The sequence below is a fragment of the Callospermophilus lateralis genome, chromosome 7 (genome assembly GCF_048772815.1).
Source record: "Callospermophilus lateralis isolate mCalLat2 chromosome 7, mCalLat2.hap1, whole genome shotgun sequence".
Lineage (NCBI taxonomy): Eukaryota > Metazoa > Chordata > Mammalia > Rodentia > Sciuridae > Callospermophilus > Callospermophilus lateralis.
The window spans coordinates 131,325,173-131,344,168 of NC_135311.1; the positions used below are offsets into that span (position 1 = coordinate 131,325,173).

Consider the following 18,996-nt stretch of genomic DNA (forward strand, 5'->3'; position numbering starts at 1 on the left):
ACTGTTAACTGTGATATTTTGATGGAGGGTTTTAAAAACTTCTTCATAGGGTTTTCTACTGATTTTTTAAAAAAATTAATGTGATTTTTAGGTTAATTCCATTGTGTTTAGATAATATGGAATCTCTGAGATTGCTGGAATTTTTTTTTTTTTTCCTGCTGGGACTCAAAAACCCAGAGCCTTTTGCACAGTAGGCAAGTGCTCTATGTAGCACTGAACTACATAAGATAGTTTTCTTTCTTTGTTTCCTTAGTTGTATGGGAATCTTGAATGTATGGGTTAGTATCTTATTAGTTTTGGAAAATTCTCATGTATTAATCTCATCAGATGTTGTTTCTGCCTCACTTTTTATTTTTCTTTTTGGGAGTCCATTTAAATAGATGTTAAGTTACCATAGTCTCTTTCCATGTGTCATAATAATCACTTTTCATTTTTATTCCTTGTGTGTATAATTTGTTAAGATTTATTCGAGTATCATTAAATAATCACATGTAGGAATAAGTTTGACAGATAAGATTTATATACTGAAAACTGCAAAATCTAATGAGAAATTAATGAAGACCTAAATAATTGGAATACTTACTATACCATGATTATGGATTGAAAGTCTCATTGTAAAGATGACATTTGTCTTCAGATAGATTCAGATCCATGTAATCCCTGTCACAGATCCCAATTAGTGTTATATATGTGTTAAATTGACAAATTGATACTGACTTTTGTTCGGAAGTAAAGGACTAATTTTAGTCAAGACAATATTGAAGAAAATCCATAAAATCAGAAAATATAACAATGATAGTTTATTATAAAGCTATGATAATTAAGGCAGTGTGATTGGTGTAAGGATAACAAGTAGGTTGATAGAACAGGCTGGAGTTCAGATGTAGATTCCATACATACATGGTCATATGATTTATGCCAAAGGTGACATTAGGGAAGGCATGGTGTTTCCAGTAAAACTGGGGGTTGGATGGAAATTCATACAGTATAAAATTAATCTTACATTATGCCCCAAACCAATTGAACTGTAGATGTAAATTTAAAAGGTAACACATTATCAGTTTTAGGAGACAAAATATTTTCATAACTCAGGCTTAGCAAAGATTTCATAAGTAGTGTTAGAGCCACACCCCCAGCCCTATGTTTTGTATTTTATTTAGAGACAGGTTCTCACTGAGTTACTTAGCTCCTCACCATTGCTGACACTGGCTTCAAACTCGTGATCCTCCTGTCTCAAGTCTCCTGAGCCCCTGGGATTACAGGCGTGTGCCACTGTACCCAACTAGGGTTTGTTTTAATAGATATTCCTTATAAAATCAAGGAAATTTTATTCCTAGTTTATTAGGAGACAGTTTTCTCTAGTTATGTTTTGAAACTCTCCAGTAACTTTTATTGCATTTATTGAGTTGATTATATCACTTTTTCTCCTTTATTCTGTTAATGGTTGTAAATTACATCAATTTTTCTCTTAAACCAACCCTCTATTCTGATGTTATCCTTTATATTTTGGGGTTTTTGATTTGCTAATGTTTTGTCTAGCACAGTGATTTTCCTTTAAAATAAGTTAGGACATGTTTCCCATTTCTCATTTCTTTGGAAGGGTTTGTGTAATAAGATTGCTATATTTATTTTTCTATAAGTTCTTGGAAAATTTACCAATGAAGTCATCTAGATATAGACTTGTTTTAAGGAAAGATTTTAAATTATAGATTCATTTTTTAAGTGATAGAGAATTATTTCTATTTCTTCATGTATCAATTTTAGCATATTATGTTTTGTAAGGAATTTGTTCATTTTATTTAAGTTGCCAATTTTATTGGCATATAGTTGTTTGTAATTATTTTTTATCATCCTTATGATTTTATAGTATCTTTTCTTTTTATAACAGTCATCTAGCTAGTGGTTATCAACTTATAAGGAACTGTTTTTTTTCTGTTTGTCTGCGTTGTATTTATTCCTCTCTTATTTCCTTCTTCCACTTAGTGACTTTTTTGTTTAATTTTCTATTCTTTTTTTTTTTAGCTCCATCAGATGGAAACTTAAACTATTAATCTTAAATTTTTCAAAATACATGTTTGAAACTGTATATTTTATTCTAAAATTCCCTCTTAACCTTGCTTTGTCTGTAGTCCACATATTTTGATATTATGTTTTAATTGCTGTTCAGTTTAATCTGTTTTCTGGATTTTGTTGTAGTTTAGTCCTTGGCCCAGGGGATATTAAGAAGTATTTACTAAATTTCTAAATATTTTGGGGAATTTTCTAATTGTATGTTATTGATTTATAGTTTAATTTTTTTGTGTGGTTGGAGGACATACTAGATGATTTTAGTCCTTTGAAATTTTTTGAGATATCATTTATTTTGTTTTATTTTTGAAATTATGTTTATTTAGTGTATGTACATTTAAAAGGGAAATTACTCTGTGACTTCACCAAGCAGAAAACATACACATAATAAGGTATATGTGGAGAGGAGGGACACCAACCCCAAGTTAGCAGTTGGGATGGTGCGATCCTGTGAGTAAAGAGCCCCAGTCAGGAGAGGGCTGGATTGAAGTATCCAGCAGGCTGGAGCCCCCTGCTGCTGGCCGTAAAACAATGTGCTCCATAGCCAGAGGTCTATTCAGTGCCTTCAGAGTAATACCGCTGCCAGCCCTGCTGTGTCCTCTCCTCCTCAGGGTCAAGGATGCCTCGGCCTTCCATGCACAGCTCAGTCTCTCCACTCTTGTCAATGAAGGTCAACATGATGGTAGCAAAGTGCCCCTTTGGCCAAGAGTTAAACCTCCCTTCATCGCAATATGTTTTTCAGGAACTGGATCAGAAAATTCCCCAGAGACACTGCCATCTCCATGTGAAACTTCTCACCTTTGTCTGCTTCTGACATTGTGGGATCATGGGTAAAGGCCTGAACCAGCCTTGGTGGTTAACTCTCTATAGAGTTCCTCTGGGGATGTCGGAGAAGGTCTCTCTAAGGATGCTCTTATAAACGGGGGATTTTGACACCACCAGGTTTGGCCTGGGTTTGTTTGAGGAGCAGAGTTAGTCTTGTGTGCCTCAGTTTTCAGTGCTGGCTCCCCTGTTGGGTCTACTCACTCTCCATTCACTGTCTGTAAGATCATGCCCTGGGTGAACTCTGTTTTTTGAGGGTGCTGATGTAAATTCCCATTGCTTCTCTTAGAAGTTTCACCTGTTTTTCCTTCATTAAAGCCACGAAATTTGTGTCAGGCTCATCTTTGTTAAGGCTTACACTAATCTCTTCATCCACTCTATTTTCATCAAATTTGAGATCCTCACATGTCCCTTGTACCAAACTCCTGACTTGGAGGTACTTGTTCAGTTTAATTTGATGCTTCACTCATGAAAGAAGATAAGTTTGCCTTTTCGATTGTTAATGGATGCCTGTCCATCAGGCTTACTCACTTCTGTCACCTCACACTTGCCTTCCTTGTTTTGCATTCTTGCTGCCAGGAACAGTGTTTTTAGCTTTTCTGTGGACCAATTAGAAGCATCCCTCTCTGTCAAATGCTAGTTGTTCTTGTTGCTGGGGTCTGCGTGCTCCTCCACGGTCCATCATGGATTGCCCTCACCCCACTTGGCCATAGGCTTTCCTACCGCATCCCCCACCAACTCCCAAGCGGCCACATCCACAGCCTCAGGACCTCTTGGTCCTAGCCACCTGGCAGCACCTGGAAACTACTAGAAGCAGTCATAGCACCTCCTGGCTTGCTTTTCTCTCCATCCCACCCCTCCCATCTTAACTTTCCGAGACTTATCATTTTTTAAAAAATGTTATAATATCTTTTTAGTATTTTTCATTTGGTTTTAGGAGAGTCAGTTTAGGTAACCTAGCCATATTGGTGGTGGGAGTCTATAGTGCTTTTCAATTCCCCTTTTTTTTTTTTTTCCCCATAAATAAGTTAATTAAATGGTCACTGAATTTTTTAAAAGAATAAAATACTTTAAGTCACCCAGGAAAAGAAAACTGCAATTTGGGGGCGCACGTTTTAATTGTCTTGTTAAATTTCAAGAATAGCATCTGTTTGGAAAGTCAGTAATATGGTATGATCTTGGTTGAGATCTGACTCCATTCATTTTGTCTTTTTTCTTTGTACCTGTGTGTTCACATGTATCTTTTCCAAATCTGAAGACATGATTCCATCCCCAAATCTGTTTTATCTATGAAACTATTAAACTCCTGCTGTTGTCTTACATTTCCTCACTGGTACCTCGTCCATCTCTGAGCAGTTCTTAATCATCTTACTCACAGCTTATAGCTTCCCAAGTTGTTCATGGGTGCCCGTGTGGAATGTTATATATTATTGTACTCTGAAGAACAGTTAACTCATTCCTTTGAGTTCTTTTTAGAATAACAACCGTTTATGGTTCAGGTAAGATCCAGTGCTTTCATTCAAGTATTTATGATTTTGAAAATATTCTGGATACCTGTTAATCATGCACATTTCTTACAAATAGTCCTTGAGGTGAAATGAAGGGACAGTTTACTAATTATGAAAGTGAATTCGTTCATTCAGCAACCACACTTTTAATCTGTCTGTGATCGTGTGTTAGGTGAGGCTGCCAATCTTGTCACCGGGACCTTAAATGATAAATTTTCATATTGTTTTTCTTGAGTCAGAATATTAGCTAGGTGGGCATTTGGTACATAAGGCCAACTGTGTATCTATAGATGAAGAAGGCTAGTAGGTAGAAGCCAACTAAATATGTCAGAAAATTCCTGGGTCTGTAAGAGAGTGGTTTTGACATTGAATTTTACATTAGGAAAATGATGGGGAAGATGTGAGAGAGAACAAAGCAGTTATTGACCTTCCTAAGGACTTAGGAAACATGAAAAAGAAAAGGTCAGGTTATGGTGCAACAGACCTGTACGTCAGATTCCAGAAAATAATGCCTGGAGGCAGGTTAAAGGCATGTGTTAGGAAACCATGAAACCTATAATTAAAGGTTTAGTTCTTTTTGTTGTTTGTTTATTTGTTTCGTTGATGCTATTTTGGTACTGGGAATTGAATCCATGGCCTTCCCTTGCAAATGCTAGGCAAGCACTCTACCACTGAGTTACATCAATAGCTTTTAAAACTTTTAAAATTTTATTTTGAGATAGGGTCTCACTAAATTGCTCAGACTGTCCTCAAACTTACAGTCTTTCTGCCTCAACCCCCTAAGTAGCTGGAATTGCAGAAATGTGCCACTGTACCACCAGAGGTTTGGTTCTAAGAATAGCTAGAACCTGATAGTTTGCTTGGGAAATATTTTTTAACCATCAGTTGTAGATTAGAATAGTTTTGCTCCCTTTTAACAGAGTGAGATTTCTGCTCCTATGTTGCTGTGTATTAACATTTCTTTTTTTTTTTCTTTCTTTCTTTTTAAATATTTTTTAGTTGTAGTTAGACACAATACCTTTGTTTTATTTATTTATTTTTATGTGGTGCTGTGGATCAAACCAAGGGCCTTGCACGCGCTAGGCTAGTACTCTACAGCTAAGCCATACCCCAGCTCCTATTTCTTAACATCTTTTTAATGCTCCTTCTTTTGTTTGGTGGCAGGAGGAAAGAACTATCCTCAGCTGGTTCTCTTGTGTGCTAACTCATGTTTCTTGTATTTCTCTTGTTCTTTTAGGCTGCACATGGTACGTCTAATGCTGCTGGAGAGATTATTGCAGACCTTGCCCCAGCTACGGAATGTTGGAGGTGTCCGGGCCATCCCGTACATGCAGGTATCCCTTGCTTCTCCTGGGTCTACTATATTACAGTGGAAATGTCCTAAACAGAGATCATGTCTTCCAGAGGACCAAAAGCCACAGGTGACAGAGGATGGAGAATAAGCCACAGCCCTTCATTTTTAGATGAGAAGGCTAAGGGTTAGAGAATCCTTTTAAAATGCCCAAGGTCATCACTCTAGTTTTGGACTGAGCCAGGAGCAGAGGCTTACTCTTGAGACTCTTACTCTGTTGTCTCTAAGTATTAAAATGTGGTCTGGTTGCTATTTTTCCACTAGCTGTCTTCCTTGGAGGCAAATTGTTCTACAATTCTTGGCTCAGCACACTGTCTTATTTTAATCATCTTTGGATGGATATAATATAGGTTAGTCAATTAATTTGTTCACATTTTACAAAACCTTTAATTTTTTTTTTTTTTTAGTTGTAGATGGACACAATACCTTTATTTTATTTATTTATTTTTATGTGGTGCTGAGGATTGAACCCAGTGCCTTACACGCGCCAGGCAAGTGCTCTACCACTGAGCCCCAGCCCCAGCCCCAAAAATATGATTCTTAACGACTCTGGACACTTAAACTTTAGAAAACTTGGAATATGGAAACGCTTCAGTGCATTACAGTTATGGTCAACAGGAAGTAGGATTAGGATTTCTTTAGAGATGCCTATATTTAGAGTAACTGTTCCTTAGGAAATTGGCTTTCATGTTTTCTTTCTCTTTGCTTTCTAGGTCATTCTAATGCTCACTACGGATCTGGATGGAGAAGATGAGAAAGACAAGGGTGCCCTGGACAACCTACTCTCTCAGCTTATTGCTGAACTAGGCATGGATAAAAAGGTAAAAATTGGAGCAGCATACCAAGTAAGAAGCAGAAATTGACTAAGATCCTTCCTCTGGTTCTCATTCCTCTGGAGGAGCTTCACTTGGCTTCTGAGGGTGACCATTCACTGACAGCTCCCCTTCTATTGATTGACTCTGTGGGTTCAGGGCTTATACTAGCCCAGGCATACTTTAATATATTGAGCACAAATGATGAACCAGACAAAGTTCCCACCCTCATGAACCTTTTGTAACTCATTGAGATGAAAACATCTAATTAGGTATTTGTGTCTTACTGTAGCTTTCTGAGTGTAGCAGGCTTTTGATCCCTCAGGGACCCTGGAACTTGGTTTTTTGATTCCACCCAAGAAAGACTAGGGCTGATGGGATAAGGGACTTTTATTCAGAGGCTACCTCAAGCTGTAAGTAAGTGCAGGCTTCTGGGCTTCTGCTTTTCCCTTCAGGATGTCTCCAAGAAGAATGAGCGCAGTCCCCTGAATGAAGTCCACCTAGTAGTGATGCGACTCCTTAGTGTCTTCATGTCTCGCACCAAATCCGGATCCAAGTCATCTATATGTGAGGTATTTTTGCTTTTAGCTTATGAATTTAGAGAAAGGTAAGAGGATTGTCCAGTTGGTGCATGCTGAGGGCAGAGGTGATACTCCTCTTTTAGAATAAGGTTATTGTTACCTGAGGGGAGTAAGAGTCTAAGCTATTACCTCTTCAAGAACAGAACCTCCACCTTTTTCAGAATCCCTTCCAAGCTCTGGTGTTTGCCAATAATTCCTCCAATGGAGGGGTTAAAGGGTTTGGAAGTTCTATTATTGAAAAGCAAGGGCCTGTTCTGCAAGGCACAGAGTGGCTAAGAGGATTCCCCTAGTGTCTGTTGCTATAAGGTATGGTAATAAAGCAGAAAGAAAGCGAAGTGTGTGTGGTGAAAGGAGATTAGCACAAAGCGGAGAAGGTAGAAATTGAGGCTGAACTGCATCCAATCTTAATGAGCTTATGGGCTGTGGGGTTTGCTGGGATTTGCAAGGCTCTCCTAATGGTCTTATTTACAGTAGCTTTTCTCCTACTTTTTTATGCATGTGATCACTCACCACCGTCTTCTTTGGAAACTGGCTCTATGGAAGCACCCCTACTGGGAGGGTGAGGTTGCTGTGATAAGAACTTGTATGGAAAGTTCTCTCTTTCCTTGTTGCCCAAGGAAAAAGAAAACCAGGAGGTTGTTTCCTCTTACTCCAGGAGGAATGGTTATTCTAGTCCTCACCTCCCTGGCCTCTGGCACATGTGTGTAGAGAGGATAGGCTGAGCACCTGTATTCATTTTCTCTTATGTGTGGTTGTTCCAAAGAGTTGGGGGAAATCTTTGAGCTAGTTGGGACACTTTTACTGCAAGAGACTAATGAGCTCACTTCCTTAGCAGCTGATTTTAAGACTGCTGAGAGTGCGTTTCCTACCCCTTAGCACTCAGTTGGTTTATACAGCTTTTATAAGACATTCTTGCTTTCTGTATGTGTATTTTCTCCCTTCCAGTCATCTTCCCTCATCTCCAGTGCCACAGCAGCAGCCCTGCTGAGCTCAGGGGCTGTGGACTATTGCCTGCATGTGCTCAAGTCACTGCTGGAGTATTGGAAGAGCCAACAGAATGATGAGGAGCCCGTGGCTACTAGCCAGTTGCTGAAACCACATACGACTTCCTCCCCACCAGATATGAGCCCGTTTTTTCTCCGCCAGTATGTGAAGGTGAGGTCCAAGGAGCACTCCTAGCTCTCCTCCCAAGCACTCTGCTTTGTACTCTCAGTGAGTTTAGAATGAGCTGCTGCAAGAGGGAACCAGGTTCCCTGGTGCTGTTTAATCTCAGCAGAATTTAATAAATGACTGCTTCCTCACTCCTGGCATTCTGATTCCTGCCTATAGGAATCAGAGGAACTAAATGAAATCAGTCATCTCATTCCACATGAAGCTCCTTAGAAAAAGATGAGACGTGTACAAGGTAGTGCCAACTGCTGTGGGTCATGTCCTGGTATATGTCAGATGGCCCTTTGCTGTCCTGTCACAAGAAGCTCTTGAACATGCTAGTTACCATGGGCTTTCTGATGGAAGAGTCCAAGAAGAGTTCCCGCTGAGTGTTCTAACCTAGGTCAAAAAGTCCATTGTGGATCCAGCCACCTCCTTAATTCTCTAGCTTTATCACCTACAGCACACCCTATAGGCAGCCCTGCCAGGCTTTGTGTTTCCCTAAATGTGGCATGTTGATTTTGTGCGTGTTGTGCCTTCTGAAATTCTTTTCCTGTGATCATTTCTTCTTCCATTTAGCGAATTCCTAGTCCTACTTCAGCATCCACCTTAAGCATTGGATCCTTGGAAAACTTTTCTGCTATCAGGTTTTATCTCCAGTGCGTAGTATAGAGCCAGTAAGAAACTGGGGATTGAATATGGGACATATTGTACTCCCAGACTTCTGTAAGATCCTTCCTTTGGGACTGCACAGTTTGTAAGATAGCTATTATTCCTGTCATCCTCAAATCTCTCAGTACCTCTGCCTGTTTGTGTGATACGAACCCAGGAAGCTTGACTGAGTGATTCTGGCCTGCTTGGTTTATTGAAGTATTTGATGTTATAATAGAAAGTTTTGGTTCTAGGGAATGTGATACATCTCTTGTAGAGAGATAGAAAATCTTTAACTGCTCCTTTTTTTTTTTTTTCAAAATTTTGCAAATCTAGCTCTAACTTTTGTGTAAGCTGAATACACTTGATGCAGTGTCTCAATTCACAGAAGGAAATGCCAGGCCATCATCAAAGAGCTTTGAGGTGTCGCCACTGTAACTTTGTATTAAAGTTGTCCTAGGGCTTTCTGAGTTTGTGAACTAACTTGTCTATCAATAATGGTTGTAGCTTTGAAAAGTGCCCTTTACCAATCAGCATGTAGAATGCCTAGTGAGCAATACCTAGCCCTTTCCTGATCATGGCCGTGGAAAAGTGGCAAGCACTGGTTCTCATGTTCATGTTCTCCTAGGGCCATGCTGCTGACGTGTTTGAGGCCTATACTCAACTTCTCACAGAGATGGTACTAAGGCTTCCGTACCAAATCAAAAAGATTGCTGACACCAATTCTCGAATCCCACCTCCTGTCTTTGATCACTCGTGGTTCTACTTTCTCTCGGAGGTGAGTAAAGGTCCCCTGCAGTGTGCCAGTCTAGAAGCAGACACATCTGCTGTCACCTTGTTGGCCTGTTTTCTTCCTAACCGTCACCCAGTGTTTTTCTAGTGGAGCTTCCCATTCATTTAGGTCATGATCTGGCCCCTCTGGAACCTGCCATTTAGCCAGACTGTGGAAGCTGCGTATCCCAGCAAGCCATCAGCACTAGTTTTTGATTGTATATGTTTAACTTCCCTCACATGGACAGTGATGAGTAGCTTCACTCATTCAGGCTCTGTCAGAGAAACAAGAAGCACTCTAGTTATCTTTAGAGATTTCAGTGTAGGATCTTGGTTAAATGCCTATGTGAGAACCAAAAAAGACATAAATGGGACACTGTGGTAATACGGATAGCTACCAGCAGCCCTGGAATGAAGAAGAGAAGCCCATAGATCTGAGCAGCAGCTCTTTGAGGAGTGGGTACTGCTGCTGGTACCCTCTGAGCTCTGAGGGGATGTGATGTGAAGATTCAGGGAGCACTCAAAGAAACTGCTGTTTAGAGCTGACAGCCATCCTGTGTGAGGCTGTCGGTAGGACTGCAGAGGTGTTAGCCCCTTGCCGCCTTTCCCTCCAGTGCTCTCTATTGGTAGAACCTTTGAGGGAGCTGACTGGCAAAGGGGCAGCACAGGTGATGTGATTCAGACCTGGGCACCACAGTGGAGTAAGGTGGGTGGGGTTGAAGTACAGAGACGGAAGCTTAACCAGATGGCAAACCTGATATCAACTCTGGGAAGAAGAATCTCAGACGCCCATTTTGAGTTGTGTAGCTGCACCACCTCAGCCTCTTTCCTAGCTCTTTTACCTGGAAAAGTGATTCAGAATGCTTTTTTCCTTCTAGGTATTTATGGGCAGCGTGAAACTGCCAGCTTCCGTGCAAAATATCTCAAGTACTTGAGGAAGGAAGAGAAAAATTAATATTATGATTCTTTTTTTTCCTTTTAAATTATTTCTTTCTGTGCTTTTCTTTCTCCTGTTCCCTTTGAGGGATACTTAAGTTCATCAGAGGCTGACGTGGCTGAAAGGAAATACAGTTGGCCCTTGGTATCCACATGTCTATACATTTAACCAGCTGGACCAAAAATACATGTTTATTTTGTTCTGTTTTGTTTTTTGATACCAGGTATTAAACTCAGGGATGCTTAACCACAGAGCCCCATCCCCTGCCCCTTTTATTTTTTATTTTGAGACAGGGTCTTGCTAAGTTGCTTAGGACCTTCCTAAGTTGCTGAGGCTGGCTTTGAACTCTGAATCTTCCTGCCTCAGCCTCCTGAGGCACTGAGATTATAGGCATGTGCCACTGTGCCTCATCAAAAATATCCATTTAAAAAAATTGTGTCTGTACTGAACACTTATGGATTTTTTCTTGTCATTATAAATAATATAATATAACATCTATTCATATTCAATATAACCATTAATTGGCAGAAATAAAACATTTACATTGTATTGGATGTAATAAGTAACAATTACTTAAAATACATGGAGGATGTGCATAGGTTCTATAAAAATACTATACCATTTTACTTGAGCATCTATCTGTAGGCTTGGGTATTGGGGTGGGGGGGGTTCCTGGAACCAGTCCCTGTGGATTGGGTTGTGGATTGGACAGCTGTGCCTTGGCTTGGATTGCTTACCTTTTTTTAATTACAGTTCATTAATATTCAGGGTTTTAGAGTCAAGATTGTACAGATACAGTCCCAGAGATACTGACCCTGTCATGTTTATCCCCTCAAGTATCTAATGATCCAGCAGACTCCATTTGTGCGCCGCCAAGTCCGCAAACTTCTGCTCTTCATCTGTGGATCAAAAGAGAAATATCGCCAACTCCGGGATTTGCACACTCTAGACTCCCATGTGCGTGGAATCAAGAAGCTACTAGAGGAGCAGGGGATATTCCTCCGGGCAAGTGTGGTTACAGCCAGCTCAGGCTCCGCCTTGCAGTATGACACGCTCATCAGTCTGGTACGAGGGCTGGGAAATTGTAGGGTAAGGGTGTGTGATGAGACTAGTAGGTAATTGGATAGATCAGTACAGAGCTTTTAAACATTTAGATTTTAAGCCTGGCTAGAGTTGCTCCATGTAGATTGTAACACCTGAATGCATGCTGTATCTTGTGTAGTTGGCTTCAGGGTCTGTAAAGTGATGGAGGGTTAAGGTATATGATGTATTACTGCCTGAAAAGAAACTGTTTGGACTTAGGGGACTAAATAGAACCTTTTGCTTTTGAGCATCTAGAAAGAATAGCTTCAATCTTAATAACTCCTAGCTTGCTCATCTAGTGTTTTGTGTTTGTAGCAAGAAAAATGGTGAACTGGATTATAGTTTCTCAGCGCGTGGCCTACCTTGCTTTTGCCTTATGAGTAGCCTGAAGGTTCCCTGAAAACAAAGCCCCGCTCCATGTGGTGGGAAACAGAACAGAGGGAGCCTCCTACTACTCCAGTTGTTGTGGGCTCTGCTCCCAGGTTCACTAGCAACCCTACACAAAAGACCATTGTCACTTTGCAGTCTCAAGCTAGGTGACAGTCACTAAAGACAGCAGGTGTGGGCTTATTTGGGCCGTTGGTGGAGCTGCTCATTACCTGTGAATGGTTTCCTTTTCAGATGGAGCACCTGAAAGCCTGTGCTGAAATTGCTGCCCAGCGAACCATCAATTGGCAGAAATTCTGCATCAAAGACGACTGTAAGCAAAGCTGCTTTTTGTGGTTGATAGACAGTTCTAGAAGGAATGAACTATTGAGGCTGCTTTGTGCTAATAAGCACTGAACTGGATGCTAGAGCTGTAAGAAGATATAGAGACAAAACTGCCTAGCAAAAAAGAAAGTAAAAACTTAAGAGTCATAAGGACTGATTGTCAAGATTTGGGGTCTGTGGGAGCACAGAGTAGGAGTATCTGAGATTGTGGCAGTGAAGCTAAAGAGGAGTAGAGAAGTTTGGAGAAACCTCTGTTCAAAGGAGTGGAGGCTGGGTCTAGTTGTCTTCTTAGAGAAGAAAGCTGGTGGGAGAAGGGCAGCTATGGCTGTGTGGCACAGTCTTCCCATTCTTCTGTGTCTGACCACCACCCCTCTGCTTACAGCTGTCCTGTACTTCCTCCTCCAAGTGAGCTTCCTGGTGGATGAGGGGGTGTCCCCGGTGCTACTGCAGTTGCTCTCTTGTGCTCTCTGTGGCAGCAAAGTGCTCGCTGCCCTAGCAGCCTCCACGGGGTCTTCTAGTACCGCTTCTTCCTCGGCCCCCATGGCCTCCAGTTCTGGACAAGCCACGACACAGTCCAAGTCTTCCACTAAAAAGAGCAAGAAAGAAGAAAAAGAGAAAGAGAAAGATGGTAAGAGTCACTTCTGATCTTGGTTATTGGGATAAAGTGTTTAATTCCCTTTTGGACCACGTACTTTGTTCTGAAATTCTGAAAAGTCCTTCATTCTGGTTTTCTGAAATGCTCTCTAGCATCTGTTTTTTATCTCATTTTCAGTTATGGTGAAGGTAAGCCTTCCTGTACCAAGTGACTAATGGGAAAGGTCAAAGTGCATTGAACATTTTTAGTAGGGCAAGCTTTTTTTTTCCCCCTCCTGTGAAATAATAAGTAACAATACCTACCCTGTGACGTGATTGTCAGAATTAAGTGAAATCCTGCTTAATCTACTGTGGATTCTCTGTGGAGGTCAGCTCTTTTGGCTGACCCCTTCCCTTAAGTCTTGCTGCTTTTCTTGATCCTTGGAGACCTGACACAGGTTATCAGCAATTGGTAGCAAAGGAGGTGGTTTACATTGCATTATTTTGAGTCTCAATTCAGGCCATCCCTTCTGTCCCCCAATAAACTGAAAATTGTTTTGCAAATTATAATCATCTAGTTGAAACTTTTAGAAATAGGAAGAATTCCCTCTTCTCCTTCTGATAATGCAGGCCTAGGCCCCTGGGTGACTTCTTCCTGTCTTATTTAGTCCTCAGTCCTGTCCTGATCTTCTAGGTGAGAGCTCAGGCAGTCAGGAGGACCAGCTGTGCACGGCTCTGGTGAACCAGCTGAACAAATTTGCCGATAAGGAAACCCTGATCCAGTTTCTGCGTTGCTTTCTGTTGGAGTCTAATTCTTCCTCAGTGCGCTGGCAGGCCCACTGCCTGACACTTCACATCTACAGGTAGGGCCAGTAGATGTGGTTTGGCAAATGGGCATGCGTCTGGAATCAGGGTGCATATGAAATAGTTCTACCTTGGCTTTTTGTCATGTATTCATTGTCACAATCATCAGTATTGACACCAGCCTGAATCCTTTTGAGCATTAAAGATTTCTTCTTTGAGCTATCGCTTTCTAGCTGTTCAGCTAATTTTATAGGTAAGAGATTGTTTTCTGCTCATAAACCTGTTTTAAGAGTTTTTAAAACAACCAGGCTTGACTCTGTTGGCTAAACAAAGCTCAGTTTCCGGCTTTGGAGTAAGGTTGGATGAGAATAGACCACCTACTGAAGATTGAGTGATGGTGCTACCTTTGTTAGGATTGATTGTCAAAAGAGCCACTAATCCATTCAAATTTAATCCATAGTTTTTAGAAAGTAGATATGTCTACAGAAATAATACATGGACCTTGGTGATAAATAAAGGTGCCTCAGCATTTTGTGCCACCTGGTAACAGGAGCTATCATTTATTTACAGAAATTCCAGCAAATCTCAGCAGGAGCTCCTTCTAGATCTAATGTGGTCCATCTGGCCAGAACTCCCAGCTTATGGTCGTAAGGCTGCCCAGTTTGTGGATCTACTGGGTTATTTCTCCTTGAAAACCCCACAGACAGAGAAGAAGGTAATAGTCAATATGGTCAGAGATGCTAATTTGCTATTTTTCTTTTTTCTCTTAATAAAATTATGACCAACTAGATTGGAGAGGGGGGTTCATATGTGAAATCTCTTTTGAAGATATGTATTTTTAATTAAATGTGCCAAATAAGTTTGTATATCATGTAGATAATATGCACTAGCACATAAGTACAATCTGAATTTGACTCTGCCAAAAGAAGTCAGTCAAGTAAGGGAAGAAATGCAACCCTGTGCAGTTGCTTGGGAAAGAGAATGGCCTCCTGGTGCAAGTAGCTCATTTTTGTGCCTAAAAATGTTTCTATAATTTGATAACCATTTCATGACTTTCCAAAAGAATAAAAATTATCTGGGCTGCGGTTGTGGCTCAGTGGTAGAGCGCTTGCCTAGCATGTATGAGGCACTGGGTTCAGTTCTCAGAACCGCATATAAATAAATAAAAATAAAGATCCATTGACAACTAAAAAATTTTTTTTAAAAAGAAGAATAAAAATTATCTTTTCTGTAACGTCTGAAGGATGACCTATCACTTAATCTTTGAAACTTTTAAAGGAGGTGTTAGGAAATGAAACAGTTGGGAATTAGGGCCAACTTTGTATGATTGTGAATGGAGACTGAAGTCTGGTACTTGGAGGGTTGTCTTTGGCCAGAAAGCCAAAAACCAAAAAAAGAAAATTATTTTCAGTAAGACTTGACTTTTAACTGTGTTTCTTCACTGGATCCCGTTTCAGTTGAAGGAATATTCACAGAAAGCTGTGGAGATCCTGCGGACTCAAAACCATATTCTTACAAACCACCCTAACTCCAACATTTACAAGTGAGCTTTTTTGTTTTGTTTCCTGCCTGTTTGAAGCACAGTTACATTTTGAAAAGCTATGTGCCTGTTGATAGACTCTTACATATAATTGAGAAACTCCTCAGGGGTTTATATAACTTTATTTACTTTTTTATGTGGAACAGCAAACCCACCTAGTTGATAAAGTCTGATACTCTCCCATGTGCTCAGACCTTTGGCCCTGTAAGACACTCAGAGTGTAATCTCTGAATTCACATGGTGGTAAGGAGTAATATCAGAAGGTCTCTGGTTTCAAGGGCTTAATCTAAATAAGATAAAAGAGAAAAAAAATTAATCTCTTTAGTCCTGGGGATTGAACCCAAGTGCACTTTACCACCGAGCTATACCCTCACCCCTTTTTACTTTTTATTTTGAGTCAAGGTCTCACTAATTGCTGTGGCTGGCTTTGAACTTGAGATCCTCCTGCCTTAGTCTCCCAAGTTACTGGGATTCTAGGTGTGCACCACCCCACATCCAGCAAAATGAAATAAGTTTACAGAAAATGTTTCCTTTTTACATTTTAAGAAGACTTTTTAAAAAGGACATTGCTTAAATTGATGGATTATTATTTCCCTGGCTTCAAAGTGACTTTTTTCTTCCTTTTTTTTTTTTTTTTTTTGGTACTGGGGATTGAACTCAGGGATACTCAACCCCTGAGCCACATCCCTAGCCCTATTTTGTTTTTTATTTAGAGACAGGGTCTCACTGAATTGCTTAGTGCCTTGAAGTTGCTGAAGCTGGCTTTGAACTTGTGATTCTCCTATCTCAGCCTCCTAAACTGCTGGGATTGCAGGCATGCGCCACTGTACCCAGCTAACTTTTTTCTTTAAACAACTTTTTTGAGGTATAATTTATCACAAAATTTTCCTATTTTATTTAATTTACTTTTTTAAATAGTTTGATTCTTTCTAGTCTTAAAAAATATATATAACTTTATTTTTTTAATGTGCTGAGGATTGAACCCAGTGCCCTACACGTGCTAGGCAAGTGCTTTACCACTGAGCCACAATCCCAGCCCTACCTATTTGAAACATAGAATTCAATGACTTAATTCTTTTATTTATTTATTTAGGTAAATTTAATTATGTCTTTTCTTTGAGGCAAGTTTTAGTGCATTTTGAGATTCCACTGAATGTCAACTGAGAAACAGAAAGTATCCAAGGTCAATTAGTTGAATTTTTTTCCTATAGCTTCTAAACCCTGCTGGGATTTTCTCACTTTCCTTATTTTCTCACTCTGGGATGGCTGATAGTGGCTTTGTTGTGCTTCTTTGTGAAGCTCAGTGTTTTCTAAAATGAACTTTCCTTATGCTGAAATGGTTTCTTCCTTAGCACCTTGTCTGGCTTAGTGGAGTTCGATGGCTACTACCTGGAGAGTGATCCCTGCCTGGTGTGTAACAATCCAGAAGTGCCATTTTGTGTAAGTAACATTGTTAGCATGCTATTCCTGGGTGGCAGTGGGGTGGGTTTCTTGGTTCCAGAGATTGGTTGTTATTGTGTAGATGTTCCTTCTCTAGTGTCTGTTTACCCACAGTATAGATTCTTGCCTGCCACATTTGTTACTCTGAGTAGCAGCTTCATCCATGGGTGAAGAATGGATTATGCTGATGAATGTTGAAGGCAGGAGGAGCTTGTTAGCCCTTGAACTAATTCTGTGTTTTTGTGTACCCTTGTATCTAGTATATCAAGCTGTCTTCTATTAAAGTGGACACGCGGTATACCACCACTCAGCAGGTTGTGAAGCTCATCGGCAGTCACACCATTAGCAAAGTGACAGTGAAAATTGGGGACCTGAAGAGGACCAAGATGGTGCGGACCATCAACCTGTATTATAACAACCGAACTGTGCAGGCCATCGTGGAGTTGAAAAACAAGTATGGGATTTGCAGGCTTGGGGGCGGGTAGCAGGTTTGTAAGGTTTAATACCAGTTGTTGGCTTTGGTTCCTGGAAGGGCACAAAGTAGCACATCCCTAGAGGCCATTATGGCTTTATGGCTGAGTCACTGGTGACTGAGGGACAAAAGTGAAATATTAGTTCTTGAAGATATTGATAGATTATTGTTAAATTAGTTCAGTGACAACCTAGAGGCCTGTGAAAGTTCCTCAGCAGCCTGCCTCCAGAGGCAAGTCAACAAGGGCCCCTAGCATCTCATGTCCATTTCAACTAGAGTGATTCTAGTCTTATGGGAAACCATCTACATTGCCACTTCTTAGATTAAGATAGCTATACTTTTCCACATAGAGCATGAAGTGTTTCTCAAGAGTGTATTCTTTTCATTTCTGCATGGTGCCTATCCTCCATGTCTCCCCACTCTGAATCTTTGTAACCCCTGGGCCCCAGCATCTGGATCAGAGCATGTGTCATGTGGGTCCAAAGAGGACTGAGGCTGTTATTATGTCTACTGTCACAAAGAAAGAGTTCTGTCTGTTGAAGTGTCACTCCTTGCTATTAGAGAACATAGGTAGCTGCTATTTGCATATTAAGACTTGTGTTGCTTTCAAGGGCAACTTCAGCAACTTAGCAAGACACTGTTTCAAAATGAAAAAAGAGGGTGGTGAGGATGCTGGAATGGTCTCTGGGTTGGATTCCTGGTACAAGAAAGAAAAGACTTATGGTGCTGGAGAATGGAATTGTTAACTATTATTCCAAAAGGCAAAATAATGTGAGTGCACCCCATCAACACATGGCCAGCAGCTCTGTGTGAAGGATGTTTTCTGTTCTTCCTTTGAGAAGCAGTGTTAACAGTGGAAACCTGAATCCAGCTGCTGCCCATTTTGGTAGCACCTGCAGAGACTGTGGATTTGGTTTTCTATTGTATTGAGTCAGCACAGCTACTGATAGATTATGTGCTTTGGTTCCCAGCTGTGTGACTTTGGAGGACTGACTTAAACTTTGATTTGCACAAGTATAAAATGAACACAAGTTCTCACTTTCAAGGTCTTTAAGGTTAAATGACTTAATATGTATAAAGTGCTGGGAACATTGCCTAACGTGGTAAGTACTCAGTAACGTGTAACTCTAATCATATTATTGTAGTCATCCCTAAACTACTACAAGCCTGTTCTCTTTATGACTTGGTTTAGCACTTGGTTTTGACCCTAACCAGATCCTGGTATATGCCTCTGCTCTCAAGTAGCCTAGCTGTATCCTTCCAAGGTAGTCATTGTGATGGGAACTTGGTGGCAGTCACCATTGTGCCCCTTGGAATTATTTGAGACATTTGTGTGGCATACTTTGGAGTAATGTTTTTCATTATTTTCTTGGAATCTCAAGTTGTATGTAACAGTTTAAAGTATTTATATGATCTGTCCATTTAAAAAAAATATGTATTTTTTTTTGGTTGTAGATAGACATAATACTTTATTTATTATTATGTGGTGCTGATGATTGAACCCAGGGCCTTGGATGTGCTAGGCGAGCACTCTACCCCTGAGCCATAACCCCAGTCCCTATCTGTCCTTTTTTATAGAGAAAACATAGTGGAAAATTTTTTTAAATTAACTGGCAATTATTTTAGAGCTACCACTTAACTGCCTTAGAAAAATATAGAGAGTAGTCTTTCTCTTTGTCTCATCCATGCTGTCACCATAAAGGGTTAAATGACTCTCAGGCCCT

The 18,996-nt window shown here is 40.4% G+C and overlaps 1 protein-coding gene and 1 pseudogene across 7 annotated transcripts in view; one reads left to right on the plus strand and one right to left on the minus strand.

Annotated features, from left to right (window-relative positions):
* Ubr4 (ubiquitin protein ligase E3 component n-recognin 4) overlaps positions 1 to 18,996 on the plus strand; it is a 128,620-nt gene that overhangs the window by 70,130 nt on the left and 39,494 nt on the right. For all 7 annotated transcript variants that reach the window (XM_076861150.1, XM_076861153.1, XM_076861152.1 and 4 more), the window contains 13 exons: positions 5,635 to 5,731; positions 6,462 to 6,569; positions 7,016 to 7,132; positions 8,087 to 8,296; positions 9,570 to 9,719; positions 11,487 to 11,714; positions 12,354 to 12,432; positions 12,826 to 13,071; positions 13,711 to 13,879; positions 14,391 to 14,535; positions 15,278 to 15,363; positions 16,713 to 16,800; positions 17,061 to 17,254. In XM_076861150.1, coding sequence (XP_076717265.1) covers positions 5,635 to 5,731; positions 6,462 to 6,569; positions 7,016 to 7,132; positions 8,087 to 8,296; positions 9,570 to 9,719; positions 11,487 to 11,714; positions 12,354 to 12,432; positions 12,826 to 13,071; positions 13,711 to 13,879; positions 14,391 to 14,535; positions 15,278 to 15,363; positions 16,713 to 16,800; positions 17,061 to 17,254 — 1,917 coding nt within the window. The remainder of the gene's footprint in view (positions 1 to 5,634; positions 5,732 to 6,461; positions 6,570 to 7,015; positions 7,133 to 8,086; positions 8,297 to 9,569; positions 9,720 to 11,486; positions 11,715 to 12,353; positions 12,433 to 12,825; positions 13,072 to 13,710; positions 13,880 to 14,390; positions 14,536 to 15,277; positions 15,364 to 16,712; positions 16,801 to 17,060; positions 17,255 to 18,996) is intronic.
* LOC143403460 (activator of 90 kDa heat shock protein ATPase homolog 1 pseudogene) lies at positions 2,536 to 3,600 on the minus strand (annotated as a pseudogene).